This window comes from Salmo salar, chromosome 26 (assembly GCF_965601325.2).
Source record: "Salmo salar chromosome 26, fSalSal1, whole genome shotgun sequence".
Taxonomy (NCBI): Eukaryota; Metazoa; Chordata; class Actinopteri; order Salmoniformes; family Salmonidae; genus Salmo; species Salmo salar.
Window position 1 is genome coordinate 20,505,091 of NC_138316.1, and position 18,102 is coordinate 20,523,192.

The window sequence follows — 18,102 nt, forward strand, 5'->3', positions numbered from 1 at the left end:
TAATCCAATTCATATTGCAATGATTGAGTATCATGGACCCCCCCTCCCCCCCAAAAATCACGTACATTTTATTTCTGCAATGTTTATTCAATGTTACAAAATAATTAGGTAATCACACATATTACACTATATATCAGAGAAACAGTAAGCACAACAGTAGTTCTGAGCACTAGCACCATCTAGTGGAAATGTTCAGTAGAGCACGAATAAACACAAAAACATTCAATTAAAAAAGAAAGTAAATCCTCCTTTTCTCTTTAATGTAACTTCATTTTTGTGAGCTAAGTTTTTTATTGAGTCACATAACCTGTACAATCAATAAGAATCACAAATGTTTTTTTAACCGACACTCAACCCCTCCCACCCTTCATCCCAAACAAACCCCTGGCAGCCCCACCCAATCCTGGTCTAAATCCAATATGAAAGACCAATCATGAAAACATTATCTTTAGCTCACTTTATCTACATCCTATGAGTAACTATTGGCTGCTAGTAACTCATACTTTCACTCCAATCCTGAGGGAGCAGGTGGATTATGTCTGAGTGGCCTGGGGGTCAAAGGCCTCATACTCAGTATTGAGCATGACTACAGAATAGGTCTCGACAGCAACAGCAGCATGTTCTTCAGCTCCGTTCTGTGCAGTCACAGGATCTCTCACTTCAGTCAGCTTCAGAAGTGAGTAGAGCCCCTCATCCTCTCCTCTGCCCTCAGCATATGGGGAGCCTACACCAAGAAAGAGGAAGCAGTGGGGTTAGATGGGTTTGAAAATCTGTCAGTACTGCAAATTCCTTCTACGGAAATAATATGCCAACTTACAGTCTGAGTTAAGAGTCTCCTCTCCATCTTGTTCTCTGCAATGATTAAATAAAGTATTTATTATAATAAAATTCCATATCAGAAACATGTAATTAATTCATGGCTATCGGAAATGTTATTTTCAAATAATGAAATACCTTTTCATTCTCAGAGTGTGAGATTCTGCTGGAGGAAGAAAGAAACAGAAAGCCCATGTCAATAACATTATATGATTTCAAAACAACAACAACACATACCTGATGATAGAACATACAGTATGTGGGTTTTTACTCACCTTGCGAAATCCTGGTATTTTTCATCATGACAATGACAATGGCAGTAACAAACAGGCAGGAGATGAACAAGGCTCCCACTTCATAGGCTGTTATGTAAGGATCCCCTTTTAATAAAACACAAAGCATTCAGAATGAAGATCAATTAGGTATTATTCATGATCATTTTATGTATTAGTAATAACAATATACTGTGACTCACCAGGAGGATATAACGAGGCTGTGTCATTCCTGTTGGTGTGGTTGTTGAATTCTCCATTCACAGTGACTGTGACATTAGTTATTACCTTCCAGTGCCCTTTTCTATTCTTAAGCACCTGTAAGGCACATACATACTGTCCGCTGTCTGAATATGTGGCATTGCTGATCTTAAGGTTATAAAATGTAGGTTTTGTTAGGGTTTCAGATGAAGTATTTGACCTTCGTTTCAGCAGGGCCTCATCAATAAGACAATGGTGGTCATATAATTGTACATTACTATCAAAATAATAAGAATAAAGACATGTGCTACTGTTGCCACTGATGGTTTTGATCCAATACACTGAAAATGGAAAGTTAGAGTAATTTTTGGCTACTGTGAAATTACATGTAAGGTTGACTGATTCTCCATGCTGTTTGGTAACAGACGTTTTAGTTTCCACACCAGGGTAGCGTATCACCACTACAGAAACAGAACATAATTTGATGTTAAATATTTTCATAAACAGATATGTCTATATACAATATATTGTACAGTATACTGTAATGTGAGTTGTATATCATTTAGAAATTGTGAAAGTTAGGAAATGTGAACTTACACTCTGGTTCAACAAATGCCATAATAAATGATTCCACCTGATCTTTTGAAGGTTTAAAGGGGAATATGAATTTGTCGTTTGATGGAAAGGTGCGAAAACATGCAAAGTATCCAGTGACGTGTTTCTCCAATTTCATATTTGAACATTGTTTGATCATGTTTTTGCAGGGGGTTTTTTCTAATTCAAATGCTGTATTCTTGCACGTCAAATCTCGGTCACATTTCTTCTCATTGTCACTAAGACTGCAATTAAAAGTGCAATCCACTATGTTGTCTTCATCTAGATCAACTTGCCAAATTCTCTCTTCACATTGTAGGGATATAGCTTCCTCTTTCTCTTGATAATTTAGATAAGTGTTCCCTTTGAGAGAGAAAAAGGTTTCCAAAGTTAGAAACAAGCTCCTCGATTGTAGACTCACAAACCCTATTATTCAAGTCTTAAAACTGTTGATAAAAATAATTACCGACCTTTACATTTTCCTACGAGAGTCATCACCATGAAGATAGATAGCATATCCATGATCATTGAACTTAGATTACAAAGCTGTTTAGTTCCTGATTCACAGAATGAGGAAACAGAGCAGAATATCACAGGAAGGAAGAATGTACAGAGGGTGTTTGCGGTGTGTGTATGATATACAGTTGAAGTCAAAAGCTAACATACACTTAGGTTGGAGTCATTAAAACTAATTTTTCAACCACTCCACAAATTTCTTGTTAACAAACTACAGTTTTGGCAAGTCGGTTAGGACATCTACTTTGTGCATGACACAAGTCATTTTTCCAACAATTGTTTACAGACAGATTATTTCACTTATAATTCACTGTTTCACAATTCCAGTGGGTCAGAAGTTTACATACACTAAGTTGACTGTGCCTTTAAACAGCTTGGAAAATTCCAGAAAATGATGTCATGGCTTTAGAAGCTTCTGATAGGTAATTTACATAATTTGAGTCAATAGGAGGTGTACCTGTGGATGTATTTCAAGGCCTACCTTCAAACTCAGTGCCTCTTTGCTTGACATCATGGGAAAATCAAAACAAATCAGCCAAGACCTCAGAAAAAAATTGTAGACCTCCACAAGACTTGTTCATCCTTGGGAACAATTTCCAAACGCCTGAAGGTACCACATTCTTCTCTACAAACAATAGTACGCAAGTATAAACACCATGGGACCACGCAGCCGTCATATCGCTCAGAAAGGAGAGGCGTTCTGTCTCCTAGAGTTGAACGTACTTTGGTGAGAAAAGTGCAAATCAATCCCAAAAGAACAGCAAAGGACCTTGTGAAGATGCTGGAGGAAACAGGCACAAAAGCATCTATATCCACAGTAAAACGAGTCCTATTTCGACATAACCTGAAAGGCCGCTCAGCAAGGAAGAAGCCACTGCTCCAAAACCACCATAAAAAAGCCAGACTACGGGTTGCAACTGCACATGGGGACAAAGACCGTACTTTTTGGAGAAATGTCCTCCGGTCTGGTGAAACAAAAATAGAACTGTTTGGCCAGAATGACCAATGTTATGTTTGGAGGAAAAAGGGGAGGCTTGCAAACCGAAGAACACCATCCCAACCGTGAAGCACTGGGTTGGCAGCATCCTGTTGTGGGGGTGCTTTGCTGCTGGAGGGACTGGTGGACTTCACAAAATCGATTGCATCATGAGGAAGGGGATAATTACGTGGATATATTGAAGGAACATCTCAAGACATCAGTCAGGAAGATAAATCTTGGTCACAAATGGGTCTTCAAAATGGACAATGACCCCAAGTATACTTCCAAAGTTGTAGCAAAATGGGTTAAGGACAACAAAGTCAAGGTATTGCAGTGACCATCACAAAGCCCTGACCTCAATCCCATAGAAAATGTGTGGGCAGAACTGAAAAAGCGTGGTCGAGCAAGGAGGCCTACAAACCTGACTCAGTTATACCAGCTCTGTCAGGAGGAATGGGCCAAAATTCACCCAATTTATTGTGGGAAGCTTATGGAAGGCTACCCAAAATGTTTCACGCAAGTTAAACAATTTAATGGCAATGCTACCAAATATTAATTGAGTGTATGTAAACTTCTGACCCACTGGGAATGTGATGAAAGAAATAAAGCTGAAATAAATCATTCTCTCTACTATTATTCTGACATTTCACATTCTTAAAATAAAGTGGTGATCCTAACTGACCTAAGACAGGGAATTTTTACTAGGATTAATTGTCAGGAATTGTGAAAAACTGAGTTTAAATGTATTTGGCTAAGGTGTATGTAAACTTCCGACTTTAACTGTATATACACATGGAGTACACGGTGCAATGAAATGCTGACTTGCAGGTGAATCTTGCACTGTGTAGGCTTCTCCTTGTATATGACGAATAAACAAACGTGAACATGTTACTTATGAATTACGCCCAAGGCTAGGCCTATTTGTTCTTGCCTGTACTCCATGTTAAACATTGTTTACAAGCTACATTATATCACCCATGTCACTGCATCACAAGTTGTTTAATGTATGCACAAGAATGTAACAATAAAACTTTATGGCCTGTGAGTCTTATTGAAGATGAGGAGTGGGGATAGTAGGGTGGAGTTCTACTGTCATGTTTCACAGCATGGATTAAGATCAGACAAGGAACAGAGACAGAGGAGAGACTGAAGAAATAGGTTGTCGCTCTTGTAATTGTGGGACCAGTCAGCAACTGCCCACCATCACCCTCATCCATCACTACTGTGTTTACTTCCAAAACTGGGTCTAATAATCTGCTGGCTTGATGAATTAACAACTCTTTTGTGAAGGCAGAATGCTGACAGGTCTGACACAAAGGGTACAGTAACTGCCTGGACTGCAGCCTTTCACCCCCACTGGACTGCAACTCTGCCAGTAAGTAACCTGGGTTACCACAACATCTAACAAACAGTACTGTGGTCATGTCATCAACCGCTTACATCATAGCACTCTCTGTTTATCACAGAGTTGGCTACTTTCAGTGCCTATTCAGATAAATGTCAGTTGGCCAAGGTCGTGGTCTATCATGTGACCAGAAGTAACACAGATTCAGAACAATCACAAGGCCTATCCTGTGTGTGATTGGCATGTCAAAAACATGTATATCCTGTAACCATACTGGTGGAAACAAACACTTCCTAGGATCTGGTTCTCCTTCTTGACTAAGTCCACAAAACCCTAAATCAAATAGGGCTATTCATGTGATCACTCCTGCCAACTGACCCAACTAACCACAACCTGCTTTGCTTCCTGGGGTTTTGAAGCTTTCAAAGCAGGCCACCTGTGTTTGTGTACAGCACCTAGCAGACCAGATCACAGTTTGGACATCTGGTGGTGAGGGACACAGGCTCAGAGACCCAACATGGTCTCCGTATACAGTGATTATCACAATCCTCTGAGTCACACGAGACCAGGGAGAAATGCCTCAGTCACAACACAAAGATGGCAGTTAAAGGGACAGATATGCTTCAGCATTCCACCTGTACAATAGTAGAGTACAGTGTGCCAGTAACACCATCACATTGCTGATGGATAGCGACACGTCATTTTGAGAAACTCATGACTTTGCCCATATTAGCCTAGCTTGTGTGATTAACGGAGCAGAACTCATGTGCTGACAAACTAAGTGGTGAAGAGAGACTGAGGACAGTAGGAGTATGTGGGCCAGAGAGGTGAGAATGTGTTTGGGAGTACAGAGAGTTAGCTTTGCCTCATGCAAACATCGCTGCTAGGCACATTTTTCCACCGCCTCAGGAGAGGCCTCAGCTCACATTCTCCTACTGAGAAAACAACAGCATCTATTACAGTACCTGTCTAACTATCATTACAGATGTCTACAGTTCAGATGAACGTGTGTCATAAAGGTGACAGTGTGTCAGCGAGGAGCCTAAACAAAACAGTCAATGTTGGTCGTCTATGTTTGGACACCAACACACACTCCAGAAACACAGGTCACATACAAAGAGAGAGAGAGAGTGTGGGGGTGAGAGAACTAGGCCTAGAGGAGGAGAAAAAGAAAAACATTCAGAGAGAAGAGGGAGAAACCCAACCAGACAGTTCACTAATTAGAGGTGGGCACCCAGCAAAGGATCCAGCCAGGGATGAAGAGAGAATCTGAGGAGGACAGAGAGATAAACAGAGAACTACAGAAATTAAGGGAGGAGGACAGATGAACAGAGAGAGAGAGAGAGAGGGGAAGATAGAAGAGAGAGGAGGACAATTGAGATGATTTGCTGAGATGAGTTAGCCCCACTGTGGTCCTCTGTCTGGTCAGTTTGGTGTGGACTTGAATGGATCATTCAATCAGAGACCCTTTTGAATGGGTCACATTCAAGTCGCATAGCAACACTACCGAGGAGCTGGGATGCCCACAAATAAAGCCAAAGTCTATCCATTCAGGGCCACCCTCACAGAGCCATGAACTAAAGATCAGATCATAGACCATAGTGTAAAATCAAACCTGAGATTCAATGTAGGCTAAACTGTTCGTAGTCAGGTTGAGGGTGAGGAGGTGACTATGGTATTTTGTAAAGCAAGGCCAGGTGGCACTGCGTGAGTGAGTCATGTTTACTTTCACTGGCAGCATTCATTGAAACACACTGGCAGAACCCAGCAATAACAATAGCTAAACCTCCAGTCAAGGAACAACCGGTATCCCTCTATAAAACATACCAGCCTCTTAAAATAATCAACTGAAATAGATAAGGGTAAAACTATACAGCCAAAGCAGGGCTATACAGTGGGACAGTTTTACTCACATATGCGCCTAAATATTGCTGTGCAATTTAAAAAAATGAAGGATTCTAGTTTTATTACATCAAATATTAGTCATTGTGCTCCTAAATGTATTTGTGTACGCAAACATTTTCCAATTTAAGTCAGTGTAGAGCCCTGCAAAGCAGAGGAAATAGCAATAGAGTGCAAGAGAGAGGTTTTGCTTTTATTTCAGCAGCGTAAGAACAACCAGGCAAGGCACTTCTATTTTAGAATGAAGGAAGGTCCATCCTCTGTTGCTTAATTATAAGGAGTGAACGCCTCAAAGGGAAATTCATCCCACAGCACAACCTCTGATTCACAACTTGTCCTCAGACTCAGATATAGGCCTAATGATACTTCAAGGTTATATGGTCAAGTGTTTCTCAATCTTGCTCCATTATATCAGTGAGCTTCCGCCTCCAGAACAGCCATGAATGAACCGAAATGCTTAAGAATGTTGTTGGCTTTTTTGCAACAATAGTTTATGGGGGGGCAACATGAATTGAGTGGAGGGTCATGGCCCCTCCCTGTACACAGATTAATGAGTGGTGGTTAGACACATATAGAGTTTTCATTATTTCCATTCTCTTTAAATGTCTCCTTGTTTATCTTAATACACTGGAGAAAAATGTAATATGGAGAGGTTGGGTGTCAGTTCAGCTCACACACAAACACTGCCAACAAAATGGAAAAAAGTAAACAAACCTGAGGCCCTGCCACGCATTAAAAATTCAAAGTTGCGAAGAAAAACACACAAAAGGCAAAAAATAGTTTTCAGTGACCGATGCTCTGTGAACAGGAAATACCCTTGTGAATCTCTTATTGTAACCTCCTTAAGACACAGTCATTAACCAACTCGCATCCTCTCTGAGCTGGGATTTGACTGCAAAATCAGGAGGCATATCTGAACCAGCCCATTGTTAACTAAGGCTAAATTATGCACAGTTAGTTGCAGTGATGAAAAGGGGGCCAGGCAGGCACCGCATTGCCATGGTGACTTGAGATAGCCCAGAGAAAATAGACTTTCAGTTGGATGAGATTACCACAGCCTAATGATGCGACAATAAGGGATGCCAAAGACCTGTGGGGAAAACCACAAGTGAGGTGCACTGATAGACAACACATTCAAAACAAGAAATTACATTTAGCTGAAGAGATATGGGAGTTTTCACTGGCTGGTCATTGAAATATCAATCATCTTCTACCTTAGCATGAGAAGAAAGACTATAGCTGGATGAGGTCAGCCTTTACTGGTTATTTTTCAGGAGCGGGATATTTTGATGGGTGGTTTAATTTATGTAGCCTCTACATATTCAGAACATAATTGTTAGTTACAAATAGAACAGTCAGAAACAACAAGCTAGCTGTGGCAGAGGGAACAGTAAACTCACCTGGAAGTAACTTGGCCTCTAACTTCTTGATAGGTGGCTGTGGAGTTTTTTTCAGATCAGTCTGCATGAAATATAAAACAGAGACAGTTTGTTAGTCTATAATAAGCTAACTAAATTATGCACAACATATAGCTAGTGAATTGAACAAGTAATCCTAGCTAGCTAACTGCTCAGTAATAGCAAGTAACTGTTAGTATACTGAGGACAGAGTAACTTTGCTAGTCAAGTAAGGTTACTCACCTGTACAGGCAGAAGGTAGGATTTAAATGTTGGTTTCAAGGGCTTCATAGAAAACATTATTAATAGCTTGAGTCCAATAACTAAAGATGATTAATGGATACTTCCAAGATTTCAGTGAAAAAAGAATGTCAAACGTTAACTAACTTGTACGTTAGCTAGCACAATAACAGCTAAAAAATAAATTGCTGAAAATGTGAAGTAGTCAACAATACAGTCAATTTTTAGAGATAGATTTCCCCATCTGGATCAGGCTGGGATTGTTGCTGTGTATCTCCTTTCGTTTCGTGTCAACACAGCTGCTGTACTGTGCTGGCGAGCTCTGGGTGTCCTCCTCGCGAGCAAGTTACTAGTAGCCAGCTAGCCTTGTAGTTAGCTGCTAGCAAGCAAGTTTTACTTCGTCAAACAACCTAGCTAGCTTTAGCTAACTAGCAAGCATTCCATTCGCAGAACTTTGCGAACGCCTCGCTGCAGACCGTGAGTTAATTCACTAATCTTACTAGAGAAGAACTCCACAACGTAAACCCTGCTGGCATACAGCAGTGACAACTTTCGTATTTAAGCTAGCTAGCAGCATTATATCCAAGGCTTTGCTATGCTTTTTGCTATGGACACAACGGCCATGTTTACATTCGGGAGGAGACAGACAGCGGAGGAGCATCGGTCTATGTTGCACCCTCAAGCACAGATCTGGGACCAACTGTAACTGACTCCTGTTCAGATTTAAGATAAAAAAGGAAGAAAAAATAAACTTAAGGGCTTTTGACCTACAACGGAGGGTAGGGAGGGCCCCAGAAAGTGCTATATCTTACTCTCTTGATTCCTCAAGCACCGTCTGGTCCATTCATTTATGTCTATTTACGACTAATTTTGATTTGATTAATCATGTATAGTATACACTGTCGCCTATTGATAATCCAATTCATATTGCAATGATTGAGTATCATGGACCCCCCCTCCCCCCCAAAAATCACGTACATTTTATTTCTGCAATGTTTATTCAATGTTACAAAATAATTAGGTAATCACACATATTACACTATATATCAGAGAAACAGTAAGCACAACAGTAGTTCTGAGCACTAGCACCATCTAGTGGAAATGTTCAGTAGAGCACGAATAAACACAAAAACATTCAATTAAAAAAGAAAGTAAATCCTCCTTTTCTCTTTAATGTAACTTCATTTTTGTGAGCTAAGTTTTTTATTGAGTCACATAACCTGTACAATCAATAAGAATCACAAATGTTTTTTTAACCGACACTCAACCCCTCCCACCCTTCATCCCAAACAAACCCCTGGCAGCCCCACCCAATCCTGGTCTAAATCCAATATGAAAGACCAATCATGAAAACATTATCTTTAGCTCACTTTATCTACATCCTATGAGTAACTATTGGCTGCTAGTAACTCATACTTTCACTCCAATCCTGAGGGAGCAGGTGGATTATGTCTGAGTGGCCTGGGGGTCAAAGGCCTCATACTCAGTATTGAGCATGACTACAGAATAGGTCTCGACAGCAACAGCAGCATGTTCTTCAGCTCCGTTCTGTGCAGTCACAGGATCTCTCACTTCAGTCAGCTTCAGAAGTGAGTAGAGCCCCTCATCCTCTCCTCTGCCCTCAGCATATGGGGAGCCTACACCAAGAAAGAGGAAGCAGTGGGGTTAGATGGGTTTGAAAATCTGTCAGTACTGCAAATTCCTTCTACGGAAATAATATGCCTTTACATTTTCCTACAAGAGTCATCACCATGAAGATAGATAGCATATCCATGATCATTGAACTTAGATTACAAAGCTGTTTAGTTCCTGATTCACAGAATGAGGAAACAGAGCAGAATATCACAGGAAGGAAGAATGTACAGAGGGTGTTTGTGGTGTGTGTATGATATACACTATATTAACAAAAGTATGTGGACACCTGCTCGTCGAACATCTCGAACAACGTAACAAAATCATGGGCATTAATATGGAGTTGGTCACCCCTTTGCTGCTACAACAGCCTCCACTCTTCTCGGAAGGCTTTCCACTAGATGTTGGAACATTGCTGCAGGGACTTGCTTCCATTCTGCTGCTCTTTAATTACTTGTTTTTTAAACTTGTATTTCTTATTTTTATCTATTTTTTACTTAACATGTTTTTTTCTTAAAACTGCATTGTTTGTTAAGCGCTTGTAAGTTAGCATTTCACTGTAAGGGCTACACCTGTTGTATTCGTCGCATGTGACAAATACAATTTGATTTGATTTGAAGACCATTAGTGAGGTCAGGCACTGATGTTGGGCGATTAGGCCTGGCTCGCAGTCGCCGTTCCAATTCATTCCAGCCGTTTTTGATGGGGTTGATGTCAGGGCTCTGTGCAGGCCAGTCAAGTTCTTCCACACTGATCTCGACAAATCATTTCTGTATGGACCCTCTGTGTTCTGTTAGACAGGTAACTCTTTATCCACAATATAGCAGGTGGTGTAAAGCCATAACACATACGTTTTTCCAGCAGCAGACTATGATCGATAATGTCAAAAGCCATACTGAAGTCTAACAAAACATCCCCCACAATATTTTTATCATCAGTATCTATCTCTCTGCCAATCATCAGTCCGTTTGTGTAGGTGCTGTGCTTGTTGAATGTCCTTCCTATAAGCATGCTGAAAGTTTGTTGTCAATTTGTTTACTGTAAAATTGCATTGGTCAAACATAATTTTTTCCAAAAGTTTACTAAGGGTTGGTAACAGGCTGATTGGTTGGCTAATTGAGCCAGTAAAGGGGGCTTTGCTATTCTTAGGTAGTGGAATGACTTTTGCTTCCCTACAAGCCTGGGGGCACACACATTCTAGTAGGCTTAAATTGAAAATATGGCAAATAGGAGTGGCAATATCGTTTGCTATTATCCTCAGTAATTTTCCATCCAAGTAGTCAGACCCCGGTGGCTTGTCATTGTTAATAGACAACAATAAATGTGCAAATATTGCCAATGAAAAAATCATTGAAGTAGTTGGCAATATTAGTTGGTTTTGTGATGAATGAGCCATCTGATTCAATGAATTGTGAGTTTTCTTTTTTCCACAAAATGTAATTTAAGGTGTACCCAAGCTTTTTTGTTTCATAGTGTAGTTTCTTCTTATTTTTATTCAATTTAGTCACATGACTTCTCAATTTGCAATACATTTGCCAATCGGTTGTGCAGCCAGACTTATTTGCCATTCCTTTTGCCTCATCCCTCTCAACCACACCATTTTTCAATTCCTCATCAATTCACAGGGATTTAACAGTTTTTACAGTCATTTTCTAAATGGGTACATGCATATTAGTAACTGGAATATGTCAAGTGCAGTGTCTGTTTGTTCCTCATTACACACCATGCACCAACAAATATTCTTTACATCAACAACATAGGAATCACTACAAAACTTATTGTATGACCTCTTATACACTATATTAGGCCCAGCCTTTGGAACTTTGTTTTCCTAAATATGGCTACTATATTGTGATCATTACATCCAATGGATCCGGATACTGCTTTAATAAATGGAACACTAGTCACTTTAATAATGCCACTTTAAGAATGTTTACATATCTCGCATGCATCTCATATGTATATACTGTATACTGTATCCTTCAGTATCCATTCTTTACTATCTATTGCATCTTAGCCGCTCTGTCACTGCTCATCCATATATTTTATACTTATATATTCTCATCCCATTCCTTTACTAGATTATGTGTATTAGGTTTTGTTGTGGAATTGTTAGATATTACCTGTTAGATATTACCTGTTAGATATTACCTGTTAAATATTGCTGCACTGTCGGATCAAGAAGCACAAGCATTTCGCTACACTCGCAATAACATCTGCTAATCATGTGTATGTGACCAATAAAATTTTATTTTATTTTATTTTATTTGAAGCAAATTTCTGCAGCATTAGTAAAGATGTGATCAATAAATGTTAATTATTTCATTCCTGTGCTGTTTGTAACTACTCTGGTTGGTTGACTGATAAGGCACTGGTTACAGTTTGAAGCTTTTTCTTGAGTGGGCAGCTTGATGAAAGCCAGTCAATATTTAAATCACCCAGAAAATATACCTCTCTGTTGATATCACATACATTATCAAGCATTTCACACATGTTATCCAGATACTGACTGTTAGCACTTGGTGGTCTGTAGCAGCTTCCCATGAGAATGGGCTTTAGGTGAGGCAGATGAACCTGTAGCCATATTACTTCAACAATATTTAACATGAGATCCTCTCTAATCTTTACAGGAATGTGGTTCTGAATATAAACAGCAACACCTCCAACATTGGCATTTCTATATTTTCTGTAAATGTTATAACCTTGTATTGCTACCACTGTATCATCAAAGGTATTATCTAAGTGAGTTTCAGATATAGTCAGAATATGAATTTCATCTGGTATTAGCAAATTATTGATTTCATGAACCTTGTTTCTTAAGCTACATTATGTTAACGTGGGCTATTTTGAGCACTTTTCTTCTGGGATGCTTACTTGTTTTTATTGCTTTACTGGGAAGCTTAGCAGCGGCAACTTTCGGGCCTGTCTATATAAGGTCCCACAGTTGACAGTGCATGTCAGAGCAAAAACCAAGCCATGAGGTCGAAGGAATTTGCCGTAGAGCTAGGAGACAGGATTGTGTCAAGGCAAAGATCTGAGTAAGGGTACCAAAAAATGTCTGCAGCATTGAAGGTCCCTAAGAACACAGTAGCCTCCATCATTATTAAATGGAAAAAGTTTGGAACCACCAAGGCTCTTCCTAGAGCTGGCCGCCCGGCCAAACTGAGCAATTGAGGGAGAAGGGCCTTGGTCAGGGAGGTGACCAAGAACCCAATAGTCACTCTGACAGAGCTCTAGAGTTCCTCTGTGGAGATGGGAGAACCTTCCAGAAGGACAACCATCTCTGCAGCACTCCACCAATCAGGCATTTATGGTAGAGTGACCAGACGGAAGCCACTCCTCAGTAAAAGGCACATGACAAGATTCTCTGGTCTGATGAATTATATATATTTTTTTCATTTAACCTTTGTGGTTAAATTAGCAAAAATGTATAAAAAAAAAAAAAAAATTGCTTTGTCAATATGGGGTATTGTGTGTAGATGGATGAGGGAAAAACAACAATTTAATCAATTTTAGAATAAGGCTGTAAGATAACAAAATATAGAAAAAGTCAAGGGGTCTGAATACTTTCTGAAGGCACTGTATAGTGTATGTCAGTGTGGTACAGTTTAGAGAACTCCCAACTATTTGCTGTTCTTTACATTGAATTGAAAATGAAACTCGTTTTTGAAGAGTTCATACTACACATATTTATGCATGATGTCTCAAAATTCTGTCCATTATAATAATCTGCATAGGAATATATATATCTATATGACTACTTACTACTCCAATGTGCTGCAGATATGACTAAAACATTTGTTTTTTGGACATTAAATAGAAGTAATTCAAAGTATCTCAAGGTAAATAAGGAAAGAATCTAAATCACCCTTTCCCCAGTGATCCTTTTGCAGCCTCAAGTTCCTCTCTGGCCAATGTTTGTGCTTAAAGCTTTTGCCCTGCAGATGTCCCTACTTACCTGTTTTTACTGGCTTTGCCGTGCATCTGTAACTCTTCATCAATGTTTAATGTTCATATTATATTTGAACCGTTATTAGACTCTCCAAATCTTTGAATAACAAAATTACATTTCTCTCACACGCTCACACACACACATACACCACTGGTGCAGCACACACCCCTGCTGCCCGCGCAAGGTGGGGTCCCACAAGCCTTTGGATTGGGGTGCCCCCGGAGCGTGGACCCCCAGATAACATATGAACATCTCATAAGCCATGACTTTTTGGGCGGGGAATTACAGGAAATTAGTTTTAAGACTGCACTTTTTTATCTCAGCCTCATGGCAAAATGTGTAGAATAAAAGGAAATTAGCTCCAAAACAGTAACACTTTCTCTCAGCCTCATGGCAAAATTTGTAAAATAGCAAGAGATTAGCTATAAAACTGCACATTTTTCTCTCTGCCTCATGGCAAAAAGAAAAAAACTTTGTTTCATACTTTATTTGGATAATCCCAAGTAGATGGTTTGTAAATGTTCAATTACGTTTTAGTCAATGCTCAAGGGCAACTCAGCAGATTTGTTTCCTAGTCGGCTCAGGAAATCGAACCAGCAATCTTTCAGTTCCTGGACCAGCCACTAAGCTACCTGCCACACACAATAACTTTCAACAACATTTCAACTAACTATCCACTAACCTTAACCTTTATCCTAACCCAAAACTTAACCCTTACCCTAACCCTAACCATAACCCTAACGCTTAGCCTAAACCTTATTCTAAACCTAACCCTAACTGTAACCTTAGCAAGCATTTGCTTATCAACATATACAGTAGTTAGTTGTTATTTGTATCCAAATAAGGTGTGGCCAAATTATTATTATTTTGGTTGGGGTGTCTTGCTCGAAATGCTCTATGCCACACACACACACACACACACACACACACACACACACACACACACACACACACACACACACACACACACACACACACACACACACACACACACACACACACACACACACACACATTCTACAGATGTTTGAAATCAAATCAGTTGGTATTCATGGCAGCAGCATAACCTGATACAGATTGCCATGGGCAGCATGCAAGCCCTACATGCCATTGTTAGGCCTGTCAGACAGGTTACAACCACATTACACCCACAGGTTACACCTGCTCCCTCCCTGCCTCACTCCACATCCAAACTGTACCCAGTTAAAGATCTGGTGCACAGGAGATGTCCGCATTTGTGTGTGCTACATATGGGTGACAGTAGACGTGGTGAGCTGACACATGATGGAGTTGAAGTTGACAGAGTTGACTTGTCAAAACATTACAGATATCCAATCAACCAAATTACATTTTGAATTTGGCTGTGAGAAACAGATTTTTTGCCATCCCACTGCATAGTATATATATATACATATATATATATATATATATATATATATATATATATATATATATATAATTTTTGTTTTAATTGAACCTTTATTTGACTAGGCAAGTCAGTTAAGAACAAATTCTTATTTCCTATGACGGCCTACACCGGCCAAACCTAGACGACACCGGGCCAGTTCTGCACCGCCCTATGGGACTCCCAATCACGGCCGGTTGTGATACAGCCTGGGTGAACTCTTTCTATATTTGACACAGTGAACAATGAGTGATTTGTCTTCATCCCACTGCTCCAGTTATTTGTGTTCACACAGTTGTTTACATCTGTCACATGAGACATTTTTAAATGTCATACTGTAACATTCATTCACATGGTTATTATTTAGGTTATGTTAATTGCAGTGCCTTTAGAAAGTATTCACACCCCTTGACTTTTCCCACATTTTATTGTGTTATGGCCTGAATTTAAAATGGATTAAATTAAGATTTTATTTGTCACTGGCCTACACACAATACCCCATAATGTCAAAGTGGAATTATGTGTTTTACAATTTTTACAAACGAATTCAAAATGAAAAGCTGAAACACCTTGAGTCAATAAGTATTTAACCCCTTTGTCATGGCAAGCCTAAATCTTTTCAGGAGTAAAAATGTGCATGGACTCTAATAAATTGCATGTGCAATAATAGTGTTTTAAAAAATGTAATGACTACCTCATCTCTGTATCCCACACATACAATTATCTGTAAAGTCCCCCAGTCGAGCAGTGAATTTCAAACACAAATTCAACCTAAAAGATAAAAAAGATACATTTGTAAAAGCTATCCCAGGAGTGATCTAAAAGTATCATAAAGTGTATAATGCTTGTACAATATGGTCCTCTTTCAGAATAAATTATTATCAAATTCAAAGCTCTTATTTGTCTGATTTGATTGCGCCACACTTTCTACCCACAGCAAATGCGTTCTCCAACGTACCCAAAATCATCTGGTGGGATTCCCTCTGGAGTGACGCGTCCAGATCTCGCTCCTATTGGCTGAGGGATAAAGACGAATTTTCCATTTATGGATTGTTTGGTTAGGCTGCTCAGTCAACAGCCTCGAAGTTTAACTTCACCGCTCAAACATACAGCAGCATTCGGAGCCTGAGTTCAGTTCCTGTGCCGATTCACTTTTAGACAATAGCTACAGTATGGACAGAGCAACCAGGTCCTGAGGAGAATCCGTGCGTTCCTATTTGGAAGGCATCTGGGATCTTATTGTTTATTTGGAATTTGTCTTACTGCAAAAACAACAACGTTTTACAGTTTTTAGTAATAGACGACTACTGAGACAGCCCCTGTTCAATACGGAATACAGAGATACATTGTTACTGTCTGTGGAAGGAGAGAAAATGGTAAGATAACTTATCTGTTACAGACTGTTTTTTGGGATAATCATGTCATATAGCTATGAAGGAACACGATAATATCTATTGTTGAAAGGGATGTGACAATTCTTATAAATTCTTAAATATACAGAGATCTAATGGATTCGTGACACTATGACGTTACATTTCCATCACATGTCATAACATTGTTATAAATCTCAAGATCAGCATATTCCTATTGCACAGTATCAATACTGTCAATACAAGGGGACAATGTAATTTAATGAAATATAATCTTATGTTTTAGTCTAATGATCATATCATTTTTATGAATTGTGAAATAAGACCGATATTGCATCCTGTATATTGTCACCAAACTATTTGGAGAAATGTTTAGTTTAACTTGGCTAGTCGTTCAACAAGGTCATGTTGTCATGAGTCATAGCCTACTGAGGGGCTGCAAGGGTCATTTTTAGAGGCTGTTGTGAAGTTTCCTATTATTGTAACCAATAGCCATTATGTTTTTAATTGCCATAGAGAATAATAACATAGCTGGATGTATGAGTGCCTACTTCACGGAATTATATATTTTTAAGTAAACAGGAATTGCAATCATGTTAGGTTTTGTTTTGCTACAGTGTAAAGTTCAATTCAAAGAACAACATGGACTAAATGCTTATTCTAGTCTTCTTTATGTCATCAATCCAATCTAGCAGGTTGTATGGAATGTTGATAAGAATGCAACAACAATCCAATCCACTATTTTCCCTCTCCTATTTGAGGAGCAGCCTACCTACCATATGTTTATGATAAAAGTTCTCTCTCTCAAACTCTCTCAAACTCTCTCTCTCACCCTCCCTCTCTAACTGAGTAGGATTTTGTATGTGGACGACAGATATAGTAAACCATGAAACATTGAACCAATAAAATGTTTTGGACAACAGTGTGTATCGGATACCAAAGCCTTAGTGAGACATGCTAAAGATAACTGGATCATGGATCTCTTGAGACCTAGAGGGCCCAGTTGGAAACAGTCTGCCCTGATCGTTGTTAAACTTGTTTGTTTACTCTCTGTGATACAGGTGGGTCACACTGCTCACAACTAAGTCAATATGGCATAATGGAAAAAAAACGCCTCCCTTTTAATTGTTGTCTACTCAACAACTTTCATCTCACTTACCATATAATTATACATCTGTAGGGGGGGTGTTGTAAAAGAAAGGTGGCTTGCAGATACAGTCACTATAGCAACCACCTATATTGACAGACATGCAGCTCCCACTTCCTAGGTATAGTTTGGTGCGTGAGGTACGGCCCGGCCCTACTTTGAAAAAGTACAGGTTGGTCATGGAAGAGGAGACAGAGAGCAGCCTGTGTGTTATCCACATGGAGACCGGTTTCTCCTGCTTACTGAATGTCATCCCAGCAGCTTAATCGTACTGGGGAGAGTTATGGGGGAAAGTTGTCCCTGTTGCATGGCCTCTTGCTTTGTGTTTAGACCA

The 18,102-nt window shown here is 39.5% G+C and overlaps 2 protein-coding genes across 8 annotated transcripts in view; one reads left to right on the forward strand and one right to left on the reverse strand.

Moving 5' to 3' along the window:
• Positions 1-66: 66 nt before the first annotated feature.
• LOC106587318 (uncharacterized) lies at positions 67-9,113 on the reverse strand. Of its 6 annotated transcripts, none has more exons than XM_082969503.1 (10): positions 8,266-9,113; positions 8,026-8,086; positions 2,354-7,939; positions 1,887-2,246; positions 1,676-1,750; positions 1,292-1,406; positions 1,092-1,196; positions 955-979; positions 818-852; positions 67-724 (listed from the first exon to the last, which is right to left on the reverse strand). In XM_082969503.1, exons 5-10 carry the CDS (start codon positions 1,697-1,699, stop codon positions 534-536), a joined length of 495 nt encoding a protein of 164 aa, XP_082825629.1. In that variant the 5' UTR covers positions 1,700-1,750; positions 1,887-2,246; positions 2,354-7,939; positions 8,026-8,086; positions 8,266-9,113; the 3' UTR covers positions 67-533. The 6 variants fall into 6 exon arrangements, with proteins under 6 accessions (XP_082825629.1, XP_082825628.1, XP_082825626.1 ...); XM_082969502.1 differs by having other exon boundaries at positions 955-982; positions 8,266-9,105; XM_082969500.1 differs by having other exon boundaries at positions 1,292-1,750; positions 8,266-9,104.
• A 7,205-nt stretch (positions 9,114-16,318) lies between these two features.
• Positions 16,319-18,102, forward strand: part of LOC106587337 (unconventional myosin-Ie) — a 52,734-nt gene continuing 50,950 nt past the window's right edge. For both annotated transcript variants that reach the window (XM_014175644.3, XM_014175645.3), the window contains exon 1: positions 16,319-16,627. In XM_014175644.3, the coding sequence (XP_014031119.3) occupies positions 16,625-16,627 (3 nt within the window). In that variant the 5' untranslated portion in view covers positions 16,319-16,624. The remainder of the gene's footprint in view (positions 16,628-18,102) is intronic.